A 21,133-nucleotide genomic window follows, 5' to 3' on the forward strand; every position below is an offset into this window, starting at 1 on the left:
GAAAACCATTGTCGGGCCTCGTTAAATGCAATGTAGTTAATCCTGCTGCGCAAATGGGAATACCGGTAGCCATGGCTCCGCCTGGGTGATCTGGTATCCTCCCGCCCACGGAAGCAGACCAGCTGCCTCGATGCCCGATCCAACGGCAGTTTCAGCCGGTTGCCACGCCCATCCCAGATCCGACATGAAGAGTGTCTGAAGCTCTTCAAGACTTGCTTGGCCAAATTCAGGTTCATTCGAGATGCTTTGCCCACATCCGCCTTCGATGGAACCTTCGCGTGGATGATCCGGATCAGCAGTAGACTCCGGGAGCACACTGTTGGGCGCAGATGAAGTGCCGGCCTTTTCAGGCGCATGTCGCTCGGGGATAGACTTGCGCGCCATCCGAAATATCGATAACGGATTGAGCACGTAGTCTGGGGCACTTTGAACCGGGGTGCCGGGGAGGCTTTCGCTAGATTCAACACTCAGCAAGGGCTCAGATATTTCTCAACCTGACATGGTGTTTGTTCTCGTACCTTGGATCATCTCCCTCTTGGGTCGGATATGGATCATCGGGGACGATATTCTGTGTGATCGCTTCGGATTCAATCCTGGATCTGTTGAGCATAGTTTCTGCTGCTGAACACTACCGTGACAAACATGCAGGTGTTAGAAACATTTTTCCACAACCCCAAAGTTAAATAAAGAAGAAATTAGAAAGAACGCAACGTGAGAACATACCAGCGAGTCCGCTATACCGCTTATGTTTCCCATCACCTTTAGAGCTGTTATGTTGCTTTGCAGTAGTGGAACTGTTTGTCTCATTATTAGTCTGGTACTCTCGATGCGAGGGTCCAGGATTTGAGTCAAGTGGTAGACCATGATCCGACAACTATCATAAGCAATGGTTGGCAGCCACGAATCCGCCAGCATCCGGGAGTCGTGACGCATAGTCTCGCCAATGATTGACGCCAGCGTTCTCGCTGCGTCAAAGAGAACTTGTTGCAAATGACGTAGAAATCCCTGTTGTTCTGGTGGGAAATCAAAAGCAGCCCGAAGTTTGTAAAGAGCGGGGGGCTCCTAGGCGATACAGATCGCATATTGTTTGGTAATGGGCGCAATGTAGCACGCAGAGAGCTCCCAGCTGAGAGGAGTCTTTTCGAATATAGATTGCATCCGGCATAAATTGTAGACTGGCTGGAAGAGACTCGTACCACGCGCGGCAATCCGCATCCAGCTTCGCGAATTCCGAGTCCGGGTCCCACGGAACCTTGGCGTCGCCGAGATGTTTGATGTACCTGGATAATAGTCCTTAATATTGCAGTTCATCAAGTAACATCGAAAGGAGCATGACATACCTCAAAACTCGTTTGCGAATGGATATGTGCCGAATAAAATAGGCCATGATGCCCATGTTAGGCAGAATGGTGTCCGTGTCCAGTTCCCCAGGAATGAATTTCAACCAATTTCCAGGCTCTAATGTTTCCGTAAGGCATGGCCGTTGCTGGAGAAAATTTCGTTCGTTGCAGGGCAGCTGGATTTTCATATCTCGTTCTTCTACCAGTGTGAGCTGGTCAACCCCGCTCCCCACGAGAGCGTCCATCACGTAGCAACTCCACATCAATCGTCGTCGAGACTCTTTGTCTGTAGCAGATGGACCGGTTTCAGCATCTTGACAGAGCAGATCTGTATTATATTCCAAGTTGATTTGAAGGGCCTGCGTCATGCGAGTGATGAGTCCACTCAGCATGAATGCGTTGGCAAAGTTGCCCATGCGGACTGCATAGTCATGAAGCAGAACCGCAGCCTAGCAATGATTTAGACAACGCCCTTGCTTAAAGTTATATGAGGCGTACTAACCATGAGGTTCTCGATGGTGACTGTGTCTATAGCCTCAAGGATCAGTCGCTGCGAGATCTTGGCCCATTCGCCCCCTGCGAGCAAGACAAACTTTGACGGGAGACGGGCCACCGTTTCACTGTAGGCAAGTGCATAGAACCTGTTGCAAATATTGTCAGCAACTGTACCCTTTCCACCAAGTCACTCATGGTCTTACTGAGCACCTAGGGCACAGATAATGTGCAACAAGGCGTGGGTCTGATATTTGATGGAGAGCTCCCCGTCTAAGCGCTGGAGGAAGGATGGTTTATGAATGAAAGCAAAGCAGCGTAGAGGATGAATATTATTGAAATATTCCTCCACCAAAAGCCCGATTTTCCACGAACTGGGCAGATGTCGAGCAGTCAGCCTGTTCTGTGTTAGCAGAATGTCATACCGACAACTCCATGAGTCGTACCACTCAAGCGATGGCAATGATGATTGAATGCTATTCACTGCAAGGAGTTCGCGGGGAGATGGATCGCGCGATCCCTGAGGGTGTTGGTCAACAGGCTGCGATGCCGCAATCGAGACTGGGGCGCTCGGTGAAGCTCCCTGGACTGAAGTGAGTATAGCGGGAGACTCGTTGGCCTTTTCGATTTTCTCAATCCGCTGGACCCAGGTGGGCTGCGAGGACTCGGCGTAGTTGCACGCTAGCCCCTTGTCCTGACAGCGATGGCACGTTGGCCGTTCGCCAGAACATTTTGTTTTTGACGAGCGACAAGCCGTACAAGAACGATAGGTTCGTTTCCGTTTCGACTTGTCGATCCGGTCCGTCACGTCCCCCAGTACTCGCGCCGTCGGCGAGGTCGGGTAGCCCGAGCAAACCAAGCGCAGTCTGACACAATTTCCACACTCGCCCGGTCGTTCATCGCACTTAACCTGCGGGAACAAATCTCAACCTTTAGGACTCCGGATCTGGCCGGGAGAAGGGACTAGAATCTTACTTTACGGGCACGACATGTGCGACAGCCTGTCACCGCATGTTAGTCTGGGGATGGGCCGGCTGCGACCCAGTGAGCCACTCACCGAATCGCGAGCGGGATGGTTTTGGATTATCCGGGCCCATGCCAATCGGAGTGTTCTGGGATTAATTCGATGAGATGGTGTGGCCTTGGAAGCATGGACGAGGAGGGAGAGATGTTGTAGACCCGGGTGGTCGGCAGCACGAGCGGGCGGTCGGCCAGCGTTCGTCGATGGCGGGATCCATGGACTGGATGACGGAATCACTGGAGCGGAGACGAAAATGTGGGGGGTTCAAGGGGTCATAGTGGGATCAACTGAGTTATTATTAGGAGTAAGTAGTCCAGGTACGATCCGCTTAGGGTGTACTCTGGATCCACTGTATGGCGAGATGTCAATGGGAATCACCCTCCCCACCCTCCTCGGTCGGTACTCCCGTAGGTACCTGCCGATGCATGATCGTACATCCTCCAGAGAGGGACTCCCACGCCAGGACAGAGCCTCATCACGTGGAATCCAAATATCTTCCCCCAACAGGACCGGACTGAACTGGCCGTCCTTCTTCTACTTCTTCCATGGGCAACACCACAGCTCCAATTTGCCGTCGCTACTTCGCCCGTGTGGGAATCTGGCGAGCGCTGACTGAGGCGGCGGGTTCGACGGTGGATGCCGTCGCTTTGGTGTCTACCTGCCCGCTGTCGTCTTGTTGACATCCTCGACTTCACGGCTGGTTTCGTCAATCTGCCCCATCAGCACCTCGTCTTTTGCTCATCCCGGCCGCTCGTTTCACTGCTTGTCTTGACACCCCAACGACTGATTTCGAGAATACCACCACCATGCCTCGAAAAGATTTCCGAAATGACCTCAACCAAGCCACGGCTCCTCACCTTTTCCCTCACCTAGGCCGTGTTCGAGCCGGCGATGATGATGAGTCCATCCTTTTCACGTTCACATCTTCCCACATGCAAGTCGACTTTCAAGTCATTGTATCCGGTAAGCCAATCCCCGGGGCTGAGCGCCGCAGATATCTGACCAGGACTGAACAGACTCCCACGATTACCCGCGCGACCACAGCTATTTCGTCTTTTCGACATCCGATAATGTCAGCGAATCGGTGATGGACTCCTTGACCCGCGCGGACTTTACGGGCTCGTCGGTCCAGCATATGCTGCGCCGTATTGACGACATCGTTGACCATCTGATCCACAATCGCGATCCGCAGGATATTGCGATGCCAGATGATCCCGACCGCCAGGATGGCATTGAGGAAGCCTTAGAGGAGGACGACGAATATGAGTCCGACGCTGATTTCGACCCCGACTTTTCCCTTCTGGTCCGAGACAAGACGGAAGTGCGAACCACACTACGCCGAGATCTCCAGGCAGCAAAAGCCGCTGGATTCAGAGTGGGATGCCTGGATGATATCACCGGCTGCGTGATCGTCTCCGTGTCTTGCCGCATTGCTCACCTCGAACTCTCGGAGGAGGTCATGCAGACCTGGGATGTGCACACCTCCGAATATCTGGTCATGCTCATCCGTTATCCGTCGCGATACATGAATCTGAAAAGAATCCTCGACGACGGAGCCAATGCCAAGAGTTATCTTGTTCAAATCCATGTCGGGCTTTGCAACTCCTACAAACCATCGCTCGAGCATGCGAGGAAGGCCTTTCAGGCCACAACGACCACCGGCCACGAAGGGCCGCAAACAAACAGCAAAGAGGTAAGCCATGGCATGCGGAGCCTTTTCATTGGCGGAGCGCTCAAGAGTCTTCTCAACGATCGATTTCTGGAGATTGTGCGGCTTCGTCTGAAATATGGCTATTCATGGACTGGGGCCGAAGTATCTTTCCAACGGAGTCAAGGCAAGATCCTCGATGACACAGACACGGCATCGGATGCAGACTATGAGGAAGAAACGTGGGCCGCTTCCGCTCCCACCTTCCTCGCCGCTGACCATATGGTAAATGCCGATCCTGATGGCTCAACGCTCTCACTACCACTGCTCGCAATGCAGTTCGCACTCCGTCACTTTGTCAAGTGCACAGAGTTCTGCCTTGTTTGCCATTGCAAAACAAGAGATAATTTTGAAGCCCTCAAACCCTATGTCTGCTCAAATGGTCTCTGTCTCTACCAGTACATGACACTGGGCATGGGACCAAATCTAGAGCATGAGGTTCGCTCTCAACCCTACGTCGTTGATATGCTTGTCAGTTTGACCTACGCTAGAGCTTCATCGGGCAAACTTGGAGATTTCCCGACTGGGCTAGGGCTTCGTGTTCCCGTGTCGGACTGCATCAGAACCCAGGCCTCAGACCCCAATCTCACCACGCAAAACCAATCGCCACCTGCCGGTCAATACACTGCTCGCTTTGATGCCGCTCAACAGGAGCTTCTTCCGGATAAAAAGGTTCCTCTCAAAATCGGCGATTGGATTGCTATGATCTTTCCAGGAGCGAAAACCGAAGGTGATTCCTCAGCCGTTTGGCATGGTCGGGTTGAGCGCCTTGGTGAATCCTCCCGTCACATCTATCTATCAACCCCCATTTCATCCGGAGTACAGTTGTCGCCCAAGGATCCCTCGCACCGGTCAGCTGGGGAGTCTGTGTTCTTCTTCGTCTACGACCAGAATTTTGATGACTTGAGCCCTCGCGAAAAGCAAAAGACAATCCAGATCGTTCTTGACACCCTTCCTGATGTCGACCAGATGAAAACCTTCCTCGGTCCCGACAGCAATGGTCGGCTCCTCTCGTCATGGACAGGGGTGATCTCCCCGGCCGCATTGGGCCTCTTGCGTTGGATCGTCTCATCCAACCGGTCGTACATCATGCAGGACAATGACCGTCCTGAGCATCTCGTGTCGGGAATGGGTGGGTTTGTTCAGTTTCGACTTGCCCAAGGTGCCCCAGACAAGGAGCAACGCTTCATCCATGCTGTCGATACAGTTTCTCTAAAGGCAAACCCCCAATATCCGACCCTTTTCGCGTGGCATGGCAGTCCCCTGTTCAACTGGCACAGCATCTTGCGTGAGGGACTGAATTTCGACACGATTGCGAACGGTCGAGCTTTCGGCGACGGCGTTTACCTATCCCGAGATTTCAATACTTCAAATGGTTATTGTCAGCGGCATGGCCCGGACGGCATGTGGCCTGGGAGCAAACTGAAGATCTATGCGGTCATCTCACTTAACGAGGTGGTCAACGCTCCTCAGAAATTCAGATGTACCAACCCCCATTACGTGGTGAATTGTCTGGACTGGATCCAGCCCAGATACCTCTTTGTTAAATGTAGAGCCGAATCCGGCCTTCAAACTGTGTCACAGGTGGCACCCTCCCAAATCTATGTGCAGGACCCAAAGTACCAGGCGATGGATCCAGGCCACAAGGCAGTTGTTATCCCTCTTTCCATCCTGGGCAAACGAGGCCAGCCCAGCCATCTTACGCGACACACAAAGAATGCGAAGACGAAAAGAAGCTCACCGGATCGCGCAGGAAGAAAAAGGCTGAGGCCGTCTTCGTCAAGCCAGTCCGCTGTGCTGAATCTGGAAGGTAGGCTGGACGATGATGCTAGCGTCGCAACCGCATCTGATGACGAGCGCATTCTCCTTTCCGAACTCGAGGACTGCATAACAGATAGCGATACGAGGAGTGGTTTGAAGGTTGATGTCCACCCTGCACATGATCATGATATCAGGACCGACTTTGTTCCAGGGACACTCAGGGGCGAATCTTTGTCGCTTCTTTCCGTGCCCGAATATGCCACCTCTTCGGCCACCAAGGTTCTGCAACAGCATGTCCGGGCCACTTTGAAGGTCCAAAAGCTAGAGCCTCTCCATGAACTCGGATGGTACGTCGACCCCAATTTGATCTCCACGGTGTATCAATGGATAGTGGAACTACACTCATTTGATCCCGCTCTCCCCTTGGCAAAGGACCTGAAAATCCTGGGCTTAAAAAGCATTGTCCTGGAACTTCGATTCCCTCCGCAATTCCCGATGGCCCCTCCATTTGCCCGGGTGATCCGCCCACGCTTTCGAGAATTTGCTGCGGGAGGCGGTGGGCATGTTACGGCTGGGGGAGCCATGTGTATGGAGCTACTGACTGATTCTGGCTGGCTGCCAACGGCCTCCATTGAAAGTGTACTACTGCAGGTGCGCATGGCAATGACCAATCTGGAACCCTTCCCGGCACGCTTAGCTCCAGGTCCGCCGCAGGATTACAAGGTCGGTGAAGCTATTGAGGCCTATCAAAGAGCGTGCTTGAGACATGGTTGGCGGGTTCCTGAGGGGATCCAGCGACTTTCTTGGGGTTGAGTTCTGACTGGAGGAGGATCCACATGGATTTCGAAGTAGTCTCTCTGCGTTAGAAACTCCAACGTTACTTACCACCGCGTGCTTAGTAACCGTAGCAAAATCAAATCCAATTGCTTTTCTGTGTCGCTTTAAGAAAACTGTAGGAAGTTCTTGATGGTGGAACGACGGCCGAGAGCGATCCCGAGAATTGCATCTTGATGTCATTCTCACGTACCCGGGGGAACGCCCGGCCGCCAAGGTCCTCTCTCATTTAGTTTTGAAAAGAGAAATAAAATCTAATCCGCAGTCGAACAAAGGAATCCAAACGTCATTTCATAGTTCTATGGTGCCCAAGAAGCATTTCTAGATATCATTCATCATCAAAAGGTTGCCGAAAGGCATCTTCATACGGCTCAGGCAAGCCCTCTTCGCACATGGTGAACCTGATCAGATCGACTGACCCGCCGAGGCAGCCTGGACATCCTCCTCCGAGCTCATGATCTGCACCTTGATGGCACCCGTGCGTGGGTTGGCAGCCGTCTCGAAGGCCTTGAGCGCATCCTCCAGGGTGTAGCGGTGGGTGACGAGCTTGCGCAGCTCGATGACACCGTTCTGCACGAGGCGGATGGCGCGCGGCCAGGTGTTGGAGTAGCGGTACTGGTACTGCAGATCGATCTCTTGGGTGCTCAGCCGCATGAAAGGAATGGTCATCTCGTTCTTGCCCACGCCAATCACGAACACCTTGCCGCCGAACTTGACACTCCAGATGGCGGCGTTGACGCTGCTCTCCACACCGGTGCACTCGATGGCGAGCTTTGGGCGCAGCGCGTCCGGGCCAGAGCCCTTGCCATCATTTAGGGCGTCGATGATGCCCGCCGCACAATCCTCGGCTGACTGTCCGATCGTCACCTTGTATGTGCGCACCTCCGGCACGAGCGACTTGGCGAACGCCAGCCGACCGTCGTCAATATCTGTGATCACGATGGGGCATGCGCCGGCCGCCCGGGCGCTGAGCAGACTGATCAGACCGATCGGACCAGCGCCGGTGATCAGCAACGGGTCCCCGAGGCGCAAGCCACTGCGCTCCACGGCCGCCAGGGTCACGCTGAGCGGCTCCAGGAGAGCACCGTCCTCGTAGCTCATGTTGCCGATCTTGTGGCACCAGATGGCCGGGTGGTTGACGTAGCGGCGCAACAGGCCATCGACGGGCGGGGTGGACAGGAACGCCACGTTCTCACATCCATTGTAGCGGCCCGTCAGGCAGGGTTCGCAGGCATTGCAGATGATATTGGGCTCGATGGCGACGCGGTCGCCCACCTGGAGCGTCTTGACGTCGTCCGCGACCGCAATGACCTGACCGGCGGATTCGTGGCCGAGAACGTGGTCGCCGGTGACAATCATAGGGCCGATGCAGCCCGCATGCCAGAAATGCACATCGGACCTGAAATCGTGGTGATGCGACGTCAGTTTTGGCGGGGTCCTTTCCGGGGGAGGAATGCTTACCCGCAGATGCCCGTGCTGCGCACCTCCACCGTGACCTCGCCGGGTTTCAGACCGCGGCCGGCCTGCACATCCTCGACCTTGGGAGTCGACTCGGCGATCCACAGGTCATGGTTGGGGTTGGTGTAGACACCAATGTTGGTCTTGGTGACGGTGGTTGCGGAAGCCATTGCTGAGAGAGGGAGTGAAGGACGGAGAAGGAGGGAGGGAGGGGAGGAAGGGGGAAGAAAGGGAGGAAGAAGGAAGAAGAGAGAAGAGAGACTGGTGGGTTTTAACTACAGTGTAGGTAGGTCCTCTGGTCACCCGATCCCCAGATTTATCCGGGTTCCAACTGCCCGCGCGGCGCCCAACAGGGAAGGCGTGCCCGCCGGGCCGAGTCCGAGACGGTCGGCTCTCGGTTAAATTCCGTGTCAATCATCAGGATTTTAACCACCACCATATTAACAGAAGCAAAAGACCAACAGGATGATAATATGCTAGATGGATGGCAATGATGGATGATGATGATTGAGGGACCGATCACAATAATCTTCTAGACTCCTTCCATCGCCCCAAAGCGGCAATTCTCCGGTGGACAAACGCCACACGCGATTCTCGTCAAGCATCAGGATGCAAGGTCCGGTTGGGGTGGTTTGCATATAGCACGCACAGTGCAGCAGGACTCCATACAATCATATACTCTGTGTCTTCCAACTACACCTCAGGTCCTTCTTCTTGTCCTCGTGGGGCAGCGCCTCACCAGTGGGGCCACGGGTTGCTTGTCCCCCTTGCGAATACATAATTAAGCATGTAAACCCTAACCAAGTCCGTCAAACTATGGAACCTCGTCACCGGCGGTTGAACATGCTCCCAATGTCCTTACTGCAATCATATGCATTGCCTTTCCTTCGGATGCTTCCTCTCTCACTAGGCGTAGCACCACATTCCGGCTGAAAAAAAAACCCCACATTCGAACCCACCTTGTCCCCGCAAGAGAGGAATATACATACAGACGGTGGGAACCCCTCACCCGGCCTCCAAGATTCTGCGGCTACGACTCGATCAATCGTTGCCTTTTTGCACCCTCCCGAATCTCCCGATCCAAAATGGTTGCCAAGTTACACAGCGCACCGCCCTTCCGGGCGGAGCATATGGGTTCGTTGTTGCGTCCAGACAGTTTGCTAGAGGTGCGCGCCAAGATCCGCGACACCGGCGTGTCAGCCGAGGCGGCCGGTCTGCCGGCAGTTGAGAAAGAGGCGGTTAGGGACGTGGTCAAGATGCAGCGGGACCTTGGTTTCAAGGCGGTTTCCTCCGGAGAGTACAACCGCACGCGTTTCTGGGGGCTGATGTGGGACGAGTTCCAGGGTAGGTGCTTCGAGGAGATCCCGACCCAAGACATCGACTGACCCAACAACGCAGGAACCATCCGTTTGCAAGACGCAGAGGCTTCGATGTTCAGACTGTACCACCCGGATGTCGTGAGTCTGATTGAGAAGGACCGGAAAGTGATGCCCGGAGACTCGGTTATTGCCGGCTCCAAACTGTCGCACAGCACAAGCGAGTCACTGTCGAATCTGCACGAGCTCCAGTTGGTCCAGCAGTCGCTGCCCGAGAGCGAATGGGGTAACATCAAATTGACCATGATCACCCCGGCCTGGTTCCACATGCGTTACAAGCAGGGAAAGGCATACACGCCAGACGCCTATGCCAACGATGCGGAGTACTTCAAGGACGTTGCCAAGGTGTACAAGGCGGAGTTACAGTCCCTGTACAAAGCCGGGCTGAGAAACGTCCAGTTCGACGATCCGGGCATGGCGTACTTTTGCTCCAAATCATTCCGCCAGGGCTGGGAGGAGGACAAGGACAATACTGGTACGGTGGAGGACCTGCTGGACGCGTACATTCAGCTGTACAACGACTGCCTCAGCGGCCTTCCGGAGGACATGCACACCGGCATCCACCTGTGCCGAGGCAACTTCATCGGTGGGAGACATTTTGCCGAAGGCTCGTACGACATCATTGCGAAGAAGCTGTTTGAGAACCTCAACGTCAACACGTTCTATCTGGAGTACGACACCGAGCGGGCCGGTGGATTTGAGCCTCTCAAATTCCTGCCGAAGAATAAGAACGTCGTCGTCGGTGCGATCAGCACGAAGCTCCGGGAGCTCGAGGACAAGGAGGCGACCAAGGAACGGATCTACAAGGCCGCCGATTTTGTTGCGGCAGGGAGCGGTGAGACTCGCGAGGAGGCCCTCAAAAGAGTCTGCCTCAGTCCCCAATGTGGATTCAGCACGCACGAGACGGGGTATCCCCTGAGTGTGGAGGATGAGAAGCAGAAGCTGGGTCTGATTAGGCAAATTGCCGATGAAATTTGGGGAGAGCCTTGAAGCGGTGGTGTCAGTGAAGGGGCAATCCTGCAATCATTTCCTGGATTTTCAACAGTGACTGGCAATTGATTCGTGGGACACGGGTCATGTATTCAACAGACGTACCTAATTAGCGAGCAGGTCCAAGTAATGGGCCGATGGAACGAGTATTCCAAGGAGCTCTAAGATGAAGCCTACATTGATAAGCCTACCTGGGCAAGAGTCCGATGGAGCAATAAAAGGACCGTCAGTTATTCAATTCTAGCATCGGTGCTGTTCTCAGCCATGATCGGTTACTCTGCTACCCCGACATCGGCGGATCGTTCATCCCACGTTCGCTTCTCATTCACTACCCCACATCCGGCCACACCCACCCAACCGGAACTCCTTCCCGGTCACCACCCGGTCCGCTCCAAGGGTTTTCGACGCCGAACACATCTAGTGTACTAGCACGAGTTCTTACCCCCAAACAACACCACATCACTGTTACAATGACAACCCTTCAACACAGCAAGCTGGCCTTCATCGGGGGAGGCAATATGGCTTCGGCCATCATCCAAGGCCTTCTGAAGCAGGGAATCACGGGTGGAAACGTCACGGTCTCGGAGCCGTGGGATGTCAACCGCGAAAAGATCGCGGCCCTGGGAGTTTGCACCACAACTTCGAATGTTGAAGCTGGAGGAGAAGCGGATATTGTGATCCTTGCAGTCAAGCCTCAAGTGACCCAGAGTGTGTGCGAGGAGCTGGCGGCTGCCTGGTCTCAAAGATCGACATTACCTATTGTGGTCAGCATCGCCGCGGGCATTACCCTGAAAAGCTTGCAAGAATGGACCAAGACGAGCGATGGGAGAACTGCCCATACCATTCGCGTGATGCCGAATACCCCGGCGCTGGTCGGTGAAGGTGCTTCCGGTCTCTTTGCAAGCACGGATGTGACAGACGCTGAAAAGAAACTGGTGAATGCACTTCTCGGCAGTGTTAGCAAAGCCACTGAGTGGGTGGACAGAGAAGAATTATTGGATGTAGTGACTGGCCTGTCTGGTGAGTGTTCGGATCTAAAGATACGCGATGGTTGGCATGTCGAGATTAACAGAAAGTAGGATCCGGACCCGCCTACTTTTTCGCCATGGTTGAACATCTAGTTGCCAGTGCCGAAGCCCTGGGACTTCCAAAAGAGCAGGCTACTCGACTAGCTACACAAACATGCCTTGGAGCGGGCAAGATGCTCGTTGAGTCGTCCGATGACCCCGCCCAGCTGCGCAAGAATGTGACCAGTCCGAATGGAACCACCTATGCTGCGCTACAGACATTTGAATCGCTAGGTTTCAAACAAATAGTGGACAAGTCCGTTCAAGCTGCCACTCACCGAGCTGCTGAGTTAGGAGGTACTCCAAGAAAATCTTGAAGAGTCCCAGTTGAGACGAAGGGAATACTACAGTGGAATTCAAGGAGAGAAGGCAAAGGAAGATTCGTGGACTTGCTGGGATTAGGTTACCTTGCAACATAAATCGACAACAGCCTCCGTTGAGAGGCAGATTACTAGCAGCGCCACATTTAGTAGACCAAGGCGGGCATTGAGAGGTTTATAAAATTTATCTAGATCATGTATTTTCAATCTATCGTGAATACAGTGAATCAGGTTACCCGCATTCTAAACTCCTCAATCTCTCGATGCTGCCTAACATTCAACACTTGGCCAGATGTTAGGCCAAGACCTGTAGTGATTTATGTTGGACACATTCTGAAATTGGGAAATCGTATCAAAGGGGGCTTCAGAAACTTTTATTGAATTTCGGTGCAGCTGCTCCTTTTTGAAACCCGCAAGGATTGAAATCTACTTTTCGAAGTCTTCGTGGGAACTATCGCCTTGTCCAGAATGCGAATACCCAAGCACATGACAGAATGTCGCTTGATTTGGGACACCGGAAGAAACAGGTGATTTGAGTGACCGCAGCTAATTGATCAAAGCTCGATGACTAGAGAACACCCCATAATCGCCCATGGATACTATCCGGATGATGGGCGAGGCATTTTGGACCAAGAAAGAGAAGTCCAATAGTCTCTAAAATGGCGGCGCTATTATGATACCCAGTAGAATGCATTGACAATATATAGCGAATGATGATGTACACAGATACCAGAAACCAGCCAAAGGAACCAGGTAGAGATGCCATGGTAAGGTAATTGACCCTCCTCCAAATGCACCGGTAAGTGCTCAAACCCATAGCTGCCCCGACGCCAGAACCCGAGAGGAGATGCGCGTTGTCAGTATGAACAGGCGACCCAGAAATGAAAAGTTAGTCAATATCCAGGAGCCCAGCCCACGGTGATATGAATACAGCAACGCTCTCCACAAACATCAGCAATGTCCAAAGGCTACGCACAATCAGCGTGACCGTATGCTTCCAACTCCCAGCCTAAGCATGTGACTCGTGGAGCAAGCAGAACAGAGCAATCTCGGTTCAGCGGGCTTGAAGTGTAGGCAATGACCACTAATGATATATTTGACCCATGCTAGTCATGTGTGGATCAAACATAGTCTAGTATGGGACTGCCGCATGGAATGTACAATTCCAGAACACTCCCTTAAGACTCCGCCCAGTCCTGCATTTTGACATTCATCCCTGGGTGTTCGTGAATCGGTTGCTGAAGAGCAGCAGCTCGCACAACCGACTGGGACGGTTGAGGGGGACCGGTCCCGGAACGACGTCTGCGTTCTCGCTCCAGGGGTCCTGGCAACTCGTTTGAGTTGTTGCCTCGGGTGCGGAATTTGAGATTGATACCACTCAGCCAATTACCATCCTCTTCTTCCCCCAGCCAGTAGTTATGACCGATGCCAATCATCACCCGCCCCAGCTTGCCCTTCCATCCCTGGCCATCCGGGCTATACGGCGAGAAGGGCTCGCGGTCGATGTCAGCCACGCTTGCGACCGAGACATTGCGGCTGTGCGTCGGAAGCTGAGTATGACGGGGGATAGCAACCCAGAGGCGCAAGGTCTGGCGCGCAAAAGCAAGCATCACAAAGACGAAATAAAGGCGAGCCGCCCACAGAAGAGAAATAAAGATGATACTTTGGAAACTCTCGGGCTGAAGGACAGCATTGCTGATACTGTCGGCACTGCGCGGGGGATGGGCGACGAATTGATTACCCTCCTCCGTGTGTTGGATTTCAACGTAGGCCGCATCGTATTTGGGGCTCGTGAAACCGGCAGTCTGGGCGATCGTCTCGCTCCCGGGACCAGAAGTCTGGCCGTTGTCGTAGTTTTGAGACACCACCAAAAACCAGGTCACGCCAAAGGCAGCCGTGTACGCAGCGTTGATGAGGCTATCGATCAGGTAGAGCCATGCCAGCGCGAGACATTGAAGAGGCGACTGTTTGCGGATGTGCGGGAAAAGCAGGGTTGCGAGACCGAGGGCGATGAGGGAGTAAAGATACATGGACAACTGCACTGGCGACAGGTGGTAGCCCGTCAGCAGGGCGAGCAGGCCATAGAGGCCGCTGATCTTGTTGAGCAGTAGCGATAGGGTAATGAGAGAGGCGCCAGTCTCTAGGCTCATCACGTAGAGGAAGGTCTGCGGGTCACGCGAGTCAGCTTTGGGGGAAGGGAACGGGGAGAGAAGACTATGGACTCACCTCTGGCCGCGGGATGCGGAAGAAACGGTTTGAGAGCCCCATGCTGGAGGAGCAGTCTGAGAAGAGACAGATGGGAAGAAGGACAGATGAGGTTCAAAGGTCTGAAAAGGATGGCCGGGGGGCCCAATTAATCCGGGTGATCCGCCAGATCAGGTGACCATCATCCGCTTATGTAAATTTCGGCCTCAGGCAGAACACCGCTACAAAGTTCCTATATATAGACTGGAAACGACATGGATCACATCAAGATGAAGGGTACGACTTTTCGTCCTGTGATTACGGCTACATTAGATCCGAGTCCGGCCTGGGCATCGGGAAGCGTCTCAGTCATCGACTACCACGCGGCTGGTCATATGTTTATGGGGTATCGGTCGGTGTGTAACTTTAAAGAGTACAATGGAGATGGGAAGGTTGTGTAGGTCGGTCAATTTGGCTATATTGGTCACGCGCAATCCTACCATCTCTTCAAATATCATTAGAAGGCAATGCCACACTGGAGGCCCACTGTCGGTCTCACTGGTCTCCGGATTAACACGGACATGTCGATATATATATAAGTTGGAACGCCGCGATGGAGTGCGGCAACTGGCCAATTTATAGCGTCGCCGATATCAATTCCACTTACTGAGGAGGCCACCTTCCTCACTAATACTCCCCACGTTTTGAGACACTTGGACCTAGGTGATGTAAAAGCCCACCACGTGATGGTTGAGGCTCAGCAGGCTGAGATCCTCTGAGCCACATCATAACTGTGCAACGCTCCCACCGCGGGTACTGAACCTTTCTTCATGGGCCACCCGTTATTCTAATCGGTATCGAAGTCTGGATATGTATATCTCCAGATCCCGTTGTCCATCTATCGCTGGTGTGGATGACGTGATCATTTGATCCCCAGTCGGCCGAGAATCTCTCCCCGCAAAACACAAGTTTCGCTGCCCATTAGCCCGAGGTCAATTTTTCTTTTCTTCCCACCCATTCCCCCGTTATTACGATTATTCCTTCTCTTTCCCTCATCCCATCCTGCATGCGATAGCCACCTGCATCCCTTTCCTTCACACCACCATGAGCCAAGACAAGCTCACGGGGACCGCGGTCGCCCAGCACAACTCCAAGGACTCGTGCTGGGTGATTGTGCATGGCAAAGCTTACGACGTCACCGAGTTCCTTCCTGGTATGACTCTCTTCTCGCTCTTCCTCTATTCCCCCAATCTTCATCTTCTAACGACACCCAGAGCATCCCGGCGGCCAGAAGATCATTCTCAAGTACGCCGGCAAGGATGCGACCGAAGAGTTCGATCCCATCCACCCACCGGACACACTCGACAAATATCTAGACCAGTCAAAGCATCTGGGTGAAGTGGACATGACGACCGTGGAACGGGAAGAGAAAACCTTTGACCCTGAGGAGGCAGCGCGGCTGGAACGCATCCAGCGGATGCCTCCGCTCGCGGCATGCTACAACCTGATGGATTTTGAGGCGGTGGCGCGCCAGGTAATGAAGAAGACGGCGTGGGCGTACTACTCCAGTGGAGCGGACGATGAGATTGTGCGTGCCCTTGTTTCCCCGAGGGCTCGGGTAGAGCTAACGGACGTTTTTCAGACCATGCGAGATAATCACGCCGCGTTCCACAAAATCTGGTTTCGGCCGCGCGTGCTGGTGGATGTCGAGAATGTGGACATGACAACAACCATGCTGGGAAGTAAAGTTTCGATTCCATTCTACGTCACCGCGACTGCGCTCGGCAAGCTTGGCCACCCGGAGGGAGAAGTGGTTCTGACGAAAGCTGCGAACCAGCATCAAGTGGTGCAGATGATCCCAACACTTGCATCCTGCTCTTTCGACGAGATTGTCGATGCCCGGAAAGGCGACCAGGTGCAATGGCTGCAACTCTACGTGAACAAGGATCGTGAGATCACGCGACGAATCGTGCAGCACGCCGAGAAGCGCGGGTGCAAGGGCTTGTTTATCACGGTAGATGCGCCGCAGCTCGGTCGCCGGGAGAAGGACATGCGGTCCAAATTTTCCGATCCTGGGTCCAACGTACAGAGCGGCGAGAGCGGGGTCGACCGGTCGCAGGGAGCGGCGCGCGCCATCTCGTCGTTCATTGACCCTTCCCTGTCGTGGAAGGACATCCCCTGGTTCCGGAGCATCACGAACATGCCAATCGTGCTCAAGGGGGTGCAGTGTGTCGAGGATGTGCTGCGCGCCGTCGAGGCCGGTGTGGACGGTGTGGTTCTCTCGAACCACGGCGGCCGGCAGCTCGATACTGCACGGTCAGGCATTGAGGTGCTGGCAGAGGTGATGCCGGCACTGCGTGAGCGCGGCTGGGAGAAGCGGCTGGAGGTTTTTGTGGATGGTGGTGTGCGCCGTGCGACTGATATCCTCAAGGCACTATGCTTGGGCGCCACGGGCGTCGGCATCGGTCGCCCTTTCCTGTACGCCATGTCTGCCTATGGCCTAGACGGCGTCGATCGCGCCATGCAGCTGCTCAAGGATGAGATGGAGATGAACATGCGTCTGATTGGCGCCACTCGCATCGATGACCTGAGCCCGAGTATGCTCGATACTCGTAGCCTGTCGGGTGGCCATGCTGGCTCCCTGCCCGTCGATACGCTTGGCCTAGGTGCCTACGACCCGCTAGAGGCTCCACGCTTCAACGAGAAGCCAAAGCTATAACCCTATTTCTTTAATACTATCAAGTTGGAGAGATATGCTTTGTCTCCGTCTTGCAAAGATATATATCAAAGCTTTGATGCCAATGTATCATATCATACCTATACTACTGTATATCGTCAGAAATTGCAGCCCATGAAGAGCATGTAATGACCGATCCAACCACCGCTGCAAAATCAACCCTTATTTACTAACGTATGAGGCAGATGGTGGGTATCCAGTCACGAGTTGGCCTTGACGCAGTGCTGTTCTATGCCAATCAAAAGGTAAGTGTCCACAGGTTCGTGCAAGCAGACTAGAACTGTAAAGCTCAATCATGCTGTGCCTGGAAATACTCAATTGTGGCTTTGGCCACCCTTAGCTCAGCCTCCTCGCCTGAAGCGCATCCTTGGACAGCAACAATCTCTTGCCCGTTGAGGATGGACGTGCAAGTATACGTGGCACCGTTTGAAGACGCTATCCTTTTTTTCTTGAAGACAAGGCTTCCAGCACCCTTAATCATATTCTGGGCGAGATTGCGTGGATGGATGACATTGACTTTGTCTGCGATGAGCCGACGCAAGTAAGGCAGCAGGCCGATGCGTTCGACAAAGGCTTCGCATATGTCAAGATTTCCCCCCGAGTCGATGAAAATTGCACCCAGCACGCTTTCGAAGATGTCAGAGAAGAACTTATCGGCATGTAGACGGGTAAAAAGTTCCCATGGGTAGTCCGGTGCGACTTGCAACGCTCTCCATATTTCTTCACGTAGAAGCTGGTGCCGTCCTAGACAAGCTTCCATGGAGACCTTGATGGTAGGGCCATTGAATCGGAGGAAACGCCAGAGAGAAATCTGGTCGTCGTGTAACGTGGTGTTGATATCGTCGGCCTCATTGGGAACTGCGAAATCCATACAGAGAAAAGCAAGGAGATTCGAATTAACAACGGCGTGCTTGATGAGAGTCATTTGACCCTCGGGGATCTGGGTCGGGTGTGCAGACATTGTAGACACGACAATCATATCCAGAACTGCATCGCCGAGGAATTCGATTCGCTGGTAGGATTGGGTGACAATGTCATGTTCGCAAGAGGGATGAACAAGAGCTTCAGTCAGGATAGCCGAATTGTTGAAGTGGTAGCCGATTAAACGGGCCAAACAGTGATGATCCACTGGCTTGCTGACACCTTTGCCACAAGCAGAATCGCGAATGCATGTATCGTTGTGAGATCGAAGATCGACTTCGGGAAGAAAACGGTGGAGACAAGCTTGCGCTTTAAGGATTCCCCCGTCTTTGTATGCAGCGCCAATAAGAGCCTCCACCACGTCTGCGAGAACTTTGGCTGATAGGGGTCGCTTGGCCACCGAGACTAGCGCATTAGAGTGATGGGATATCAGCGGCGCGTTCCACCTGCGAGGCGTAAATCTGCGAGTCAAGATAAAACGATCTAGACCGGCGCAGAGCGCAGCCTGGGCAAGGCGGTTGTTCTCGATAAAGCTGTCGCGGTTGCTCGAGAGGCATCCTTCATTCCAATCCGGATTCTGATAGAATAGCTGGCAAGAGACGGTAAATTTCAAGACAGAATCCCCGAAGAATTCATACTTCTGGTAATCTGTGCTAGCCTGGGCGATTGGTGCGGTGATCGCGGTAAGAATATGGTCCAAATCGTTGATCCTGATCGACTTGAGGATGGTTTCGTTGAGTTTCTGGGCCACATATCTGGCTTCTACACGGTCAAGGATCGCTGATATAAAAAGTCCGAATATTGCTTTCGTGGCTGGGAGCTTGTCAATGGTGCAGGCGGCCGCAGGTATTACATGCACCTTGGGGTTGCCTACTTCCCCTTCCTCGACGACAGTAGCCACGCTTCGGGGCTGGAGGAGGTTGCGCCGCCGGGGAAATGCCTGACACTCTATTTCGATATCGGTTCGTGTCTCATCTGGTGTGACCCATTTCTTGAACAAGCGGGGCTCGCTATACTTTGAGTGATCGCGAATGATGCCCATCAAGAGAGGCGATTCATTCCGGCAAAAGACATTTACTGCCTGTTCATTACCGCGATAGCGATCAAGCCAGCTCTGTAGTATTTCCAGTGGAATATCTGGAGCAAAGAGGGCCACAAAATCTCGTTCTGGTCCACGTTGACGTGAGGAAGGGGCTTGAAGATATAGAGCCGTGATCTCTCTCAGGTGATCGATCATTTCCGCTGTGACCCCTGAAATTGGCTGTGGAGGAGTCAAAGTAAGGTGAAGTGTGTGGTCCCTGTCCCAGTAAAGCGGCATTGACTCTGGTATGACAGTTGACTTCGGCAAGATCATCATCATGGCCAGATCTTCAATAGGATTCCCATCTCTGGAGACTGTGAGGTAAGAGCAGTGGAGATCTGGCGATGACCAGTCTTCTGCTAAGTCTGCCCATGGGTCATATTGTTCTGAAGATTCCACCAGAGAGGGAAAACCGCCTTCTCTAGTAAACCTCAGCTCCGGTTTCTTGGACGGCGATTGAGGACTATCATGCATCGTCCCCAATTGACAGAGAGAATTGTATGCTAGAAGAGCTAGTTCCTGCTTGGCTGCCTGTTCTGTGCGCCACCAGCCTCCGCCTTGGATTTGACGGACCTCTGAAGGCACCCAATTTGGCAGAAGAAGGGTGCCTTTGAGAAGACCACCCGAATCTTTTTTAAAGGAATAGACTGGCTCATTTTCAGCCCCAGATTTTCCATGCTGTGTCATGCAAAAATGATGCAGGTATTGTATTGCTTCATCGGCCGTCAGGGATGCACTAGGAAACTCATGTCAGCCTTGACGACGAATATTTTATTCCACAGGTTTCCACACTCGCTAGACTGCAATTGAGTCTCATAGCTCGGGTGTGTGTTGACACTTTCGCCCGAAAGCTCACCCTCCCGTTCTGTATGGCTTTCTCTGTTATCGCCGCTAACCTCTACCATGATCATCCATGCTCTTCTAGTCGGGTACAAACACGGATATGTTATATTCAGCTGTAATGACGTCGTGTGGCACAGTAGAAACTTTCAGATGGTTAGGAGCCTCCTTCCCCTGAAAGATAGGGTCGGAAATTCTTTTCGAGGGATTGTCGAAGCAGCTGTTGGTGAACGTTCCCTTAAATTGTGGGTAGGCGGGAAAGCTGATCCCTCGGTGACAAGCGAGCAGTCCTGCAGCTACTGGAACCAAATCTCACCGCTTACCAGAGTGAAGGTCCCTGCCCAGCGGATACTCCGTCCGCATACCTTTTTGGTTTAGTTACCATTTGCAAGGATGACCACGTAGCTTTGCCGTCTCGCGGTTACAGCAAATTAATTACGGAATTCCGGAGCTATTGTCAAGCAAGGAATTACTATTGGCCAACAACCCATAGAAGCTTATGCCATAACCTACGGTCTGAATGAGGAAATCAAGCCGAGGTGGTGAATTAAGGGTACACGTTCGCTTGATGTGTCCACCGAGGAGTATGGGAGCATGAAATTGTACCGTTTGACACCTTAAAAGATTCCATGAACGCATCTGAGGCCTGACGGGCTGACGCGATAATTCATTTGAGCCCGCAGTTATTCTGGGACTCTTCTTGTCGCACCCAGTGTCCACTCTTGCCGCCTTGCTTTTCTAGCAAGCGTACCCCGCTGATCACCATGCCTTTATCTACGGCCTTGAGCATGTCGTAGACCGTCAACGCAGCACCCATGGTTGCCGTCATAGCCTCCATTTCGACTCCAGTTCGACCGAGACAGCTGACTGTCGCGGCAATCTGCATCATGCCGTGGTCATCGGCTGTCTGTGAGTCCGGTCCCACAAGCTCGACAGAGACTTCAATCCCTGTAATGCCGATGCTGGGATGGCAGAGCGGAACGAAATCCGGAGTTCGTTTAGC

At 53.2% G+C, this 21,133-nt stretch overlaps 9 protein-coding genes across 9 annotated transcripts; 4 read left to right on the top strand and 5 right to left on the bottom strand.

Annotated features, from left to right (window-relative positions):
- Positions 1–36: 36 nt before the first annotated feature.
- N7474_007551 (fungal specific transcription factor domain-containing protein) lies at positions 37–3,072 on the bottom strand (the record flags this gene model as incomplete). Its single annotated transcript, XM_057198961.1, has 8 exons — positions 37–454; positions 519–628; positions 724–1,062; positions 1,112–1,280; positions 1,341–1,789; positions 1,843–1,981; positions 2,039–2,526; positions 2,890–3,072. Coding segments are annotated over 8 exons (2,295 nt in total), but the record flags the coding sequence as incomplete, so codon positions are not given.
- Positions 3,073–3,659: 587 nt separating this feature from the next.
- On the top strand, positions 3,660–7,135 carry N7474_007552 (putative ubiquitin conjugating enzyme; the record flags this gene model as incomplete). Its single annotated transcript, XM_057198962.1, has 2 exons — positions 3,660–3,816; positions 3,870–7,135. 2 exons carry the CDS (start codon positions 3,660–3,662, stop codon positions 7,133–7,135), a joined length of 3,423 nt encoding a protein of 1,140 aa, XP_057052402.1.
- Positions 7,136–7,561: 426 nt separating this feature from the next.
- Positions 7,562–8,784, bottom strand: N7474_007553 (NAD(P)-dependent alcohol dehydrogenase; the record flags this gene model as incomplete). The annotated part of the gene is made up of 2 exons (XM_057198963.1): positions 7,562–8,555; positions 8,618–8,784. 2 exons carry the CDS (start codon positions 8,782–8,784, stop codon positions 7,562–7,564), a joined length of 1,161 nt encoding a protein of 386 aa, XP_057052403.1.
- Positions 8,785–9,699: 915 nt separating this feature from the next.
- Positions 9,700–10,980, top strand: N7474_007554 (cobalamin-independent methionine synthase II family protein; the record flags this gene model as incomplete). Its single annotated transcript, XM_057198964.1, has 2 exons — positions 9,700–9,958; positions 10,013–10,980. The coding sequence occupies 2 exons, from the start codon at positions 9,700–9,702 to the stop codon at positions 10,978–10,980; spliced, it is 1,227 nt and encodes a 408-aa protein (XP_057052404.1).
- Positions 10,981–11,450: 470 nt separating this feature from the next.
- N7474_007555 (pyrroline-5-carboxylate reductase family protein) lies at positions 11,451–12,364 on the top strand (the record flags this gene model as incomplete). Its single annotated transcript, XM_057198965.1, has 2 exons — positions 11,451–12,000; positions 12,060–12,364. The coding sequence occupies 2 exons, from the start codon at positions 11,451–11,453 to the stop codon at positions 12,362–12,364; spliced, it is 855 nt and encodes a 284-aa protein (XP_057052405.1).
- A 1,181-nt stretch (positions 12,365–13,545) lies between these two features.
- Positions 13,546–14,635, bottom strand: N7474_007556 (inositol phosphorylceramide synthase regulatory subunit KEI1; the record flags this gene model as incomplete). Its single annotated transcript, XM_057198966.1, has 2 exons — positions 13,546–14,532; positions 14,594–14,635. The coding sequence occupies 2 exons, from the start codon at positions 14,633–14,635 to the stop codon at positions 13,546–13,548; spliced, it is 1,029 nt and encodes a 342-aa protein (XP_057052406.1).
- Positions 14,636–15,655: 1,020 nt separating this feature from the next.
- N7474_007557 (L-lactate dehydrogenase (cytochrome)) lies at positions 15,656–17,270 on the top strand (the record flags this gene model as incomplete). The annotated part of the gene is made up of 2 exons (XM_057198967.1): positions 15,656–15,764; positions 15,826–17,270. 2 exons carry the CDS (start codon positions 15,656–15,658, stop codon positions 17,268–17,270), a joined length of 1,554 nt encoding a protein of 517 aa, XP_057052407.1.
- Positions 17,271–17,577: 307 nt separating this feature from the next.
- Positions 17,578–19,977, bottom strand: N7474_007558 (putative RNA helicase/RNAse III; the record flags this gene model as incomplete). The annotated part of the gene is made up of 1 exon (XM_057198968.1): positions 17,578–19,977. One exon carries the CDS (start codon positions 19,975–19,977, stop codon positions 17,578–17,580), a length of 2,400 nt encoding a protein of 799 aa, XP_057052408.1.
- Positions 19,978–20,797: 820 nt separating this feature from the next.
- On the bottom strand, positions 20,798–21,016 carry N7474_007559 (molybdopterin cofactor biosynthetic protein; the record flags this gene model as incomplete). The annotated part of the gene is made up of 1 exon (XM_057198969.1): positions 20,798–21,016. One exon carries the CDS (start codon positions 21,014–21,016, stop codon positions 20,798–20,800), a length of 219 nt encoding a protein of 72 aa, XP_057052409.1.
- Positions 21,017–21,133: the final 117 nt, after the last annotated feature.

This window comes from Penicillium riverlandense (assembly GCF_028828495.1).
Source record: "Penicillium riverlandense strain IBT 135883 chromosome Unknown utg000006l_segment0_segment0, whole genome shotgun sequence".
Classification (NCBI taxonomy): domain Eukaryota; kingdom Fungi; phylum Ascomycota; class Eurotiomycetes; order Eurotiales; family Aspergillaceae; genus Penicillium; species Penicillium riverlandense.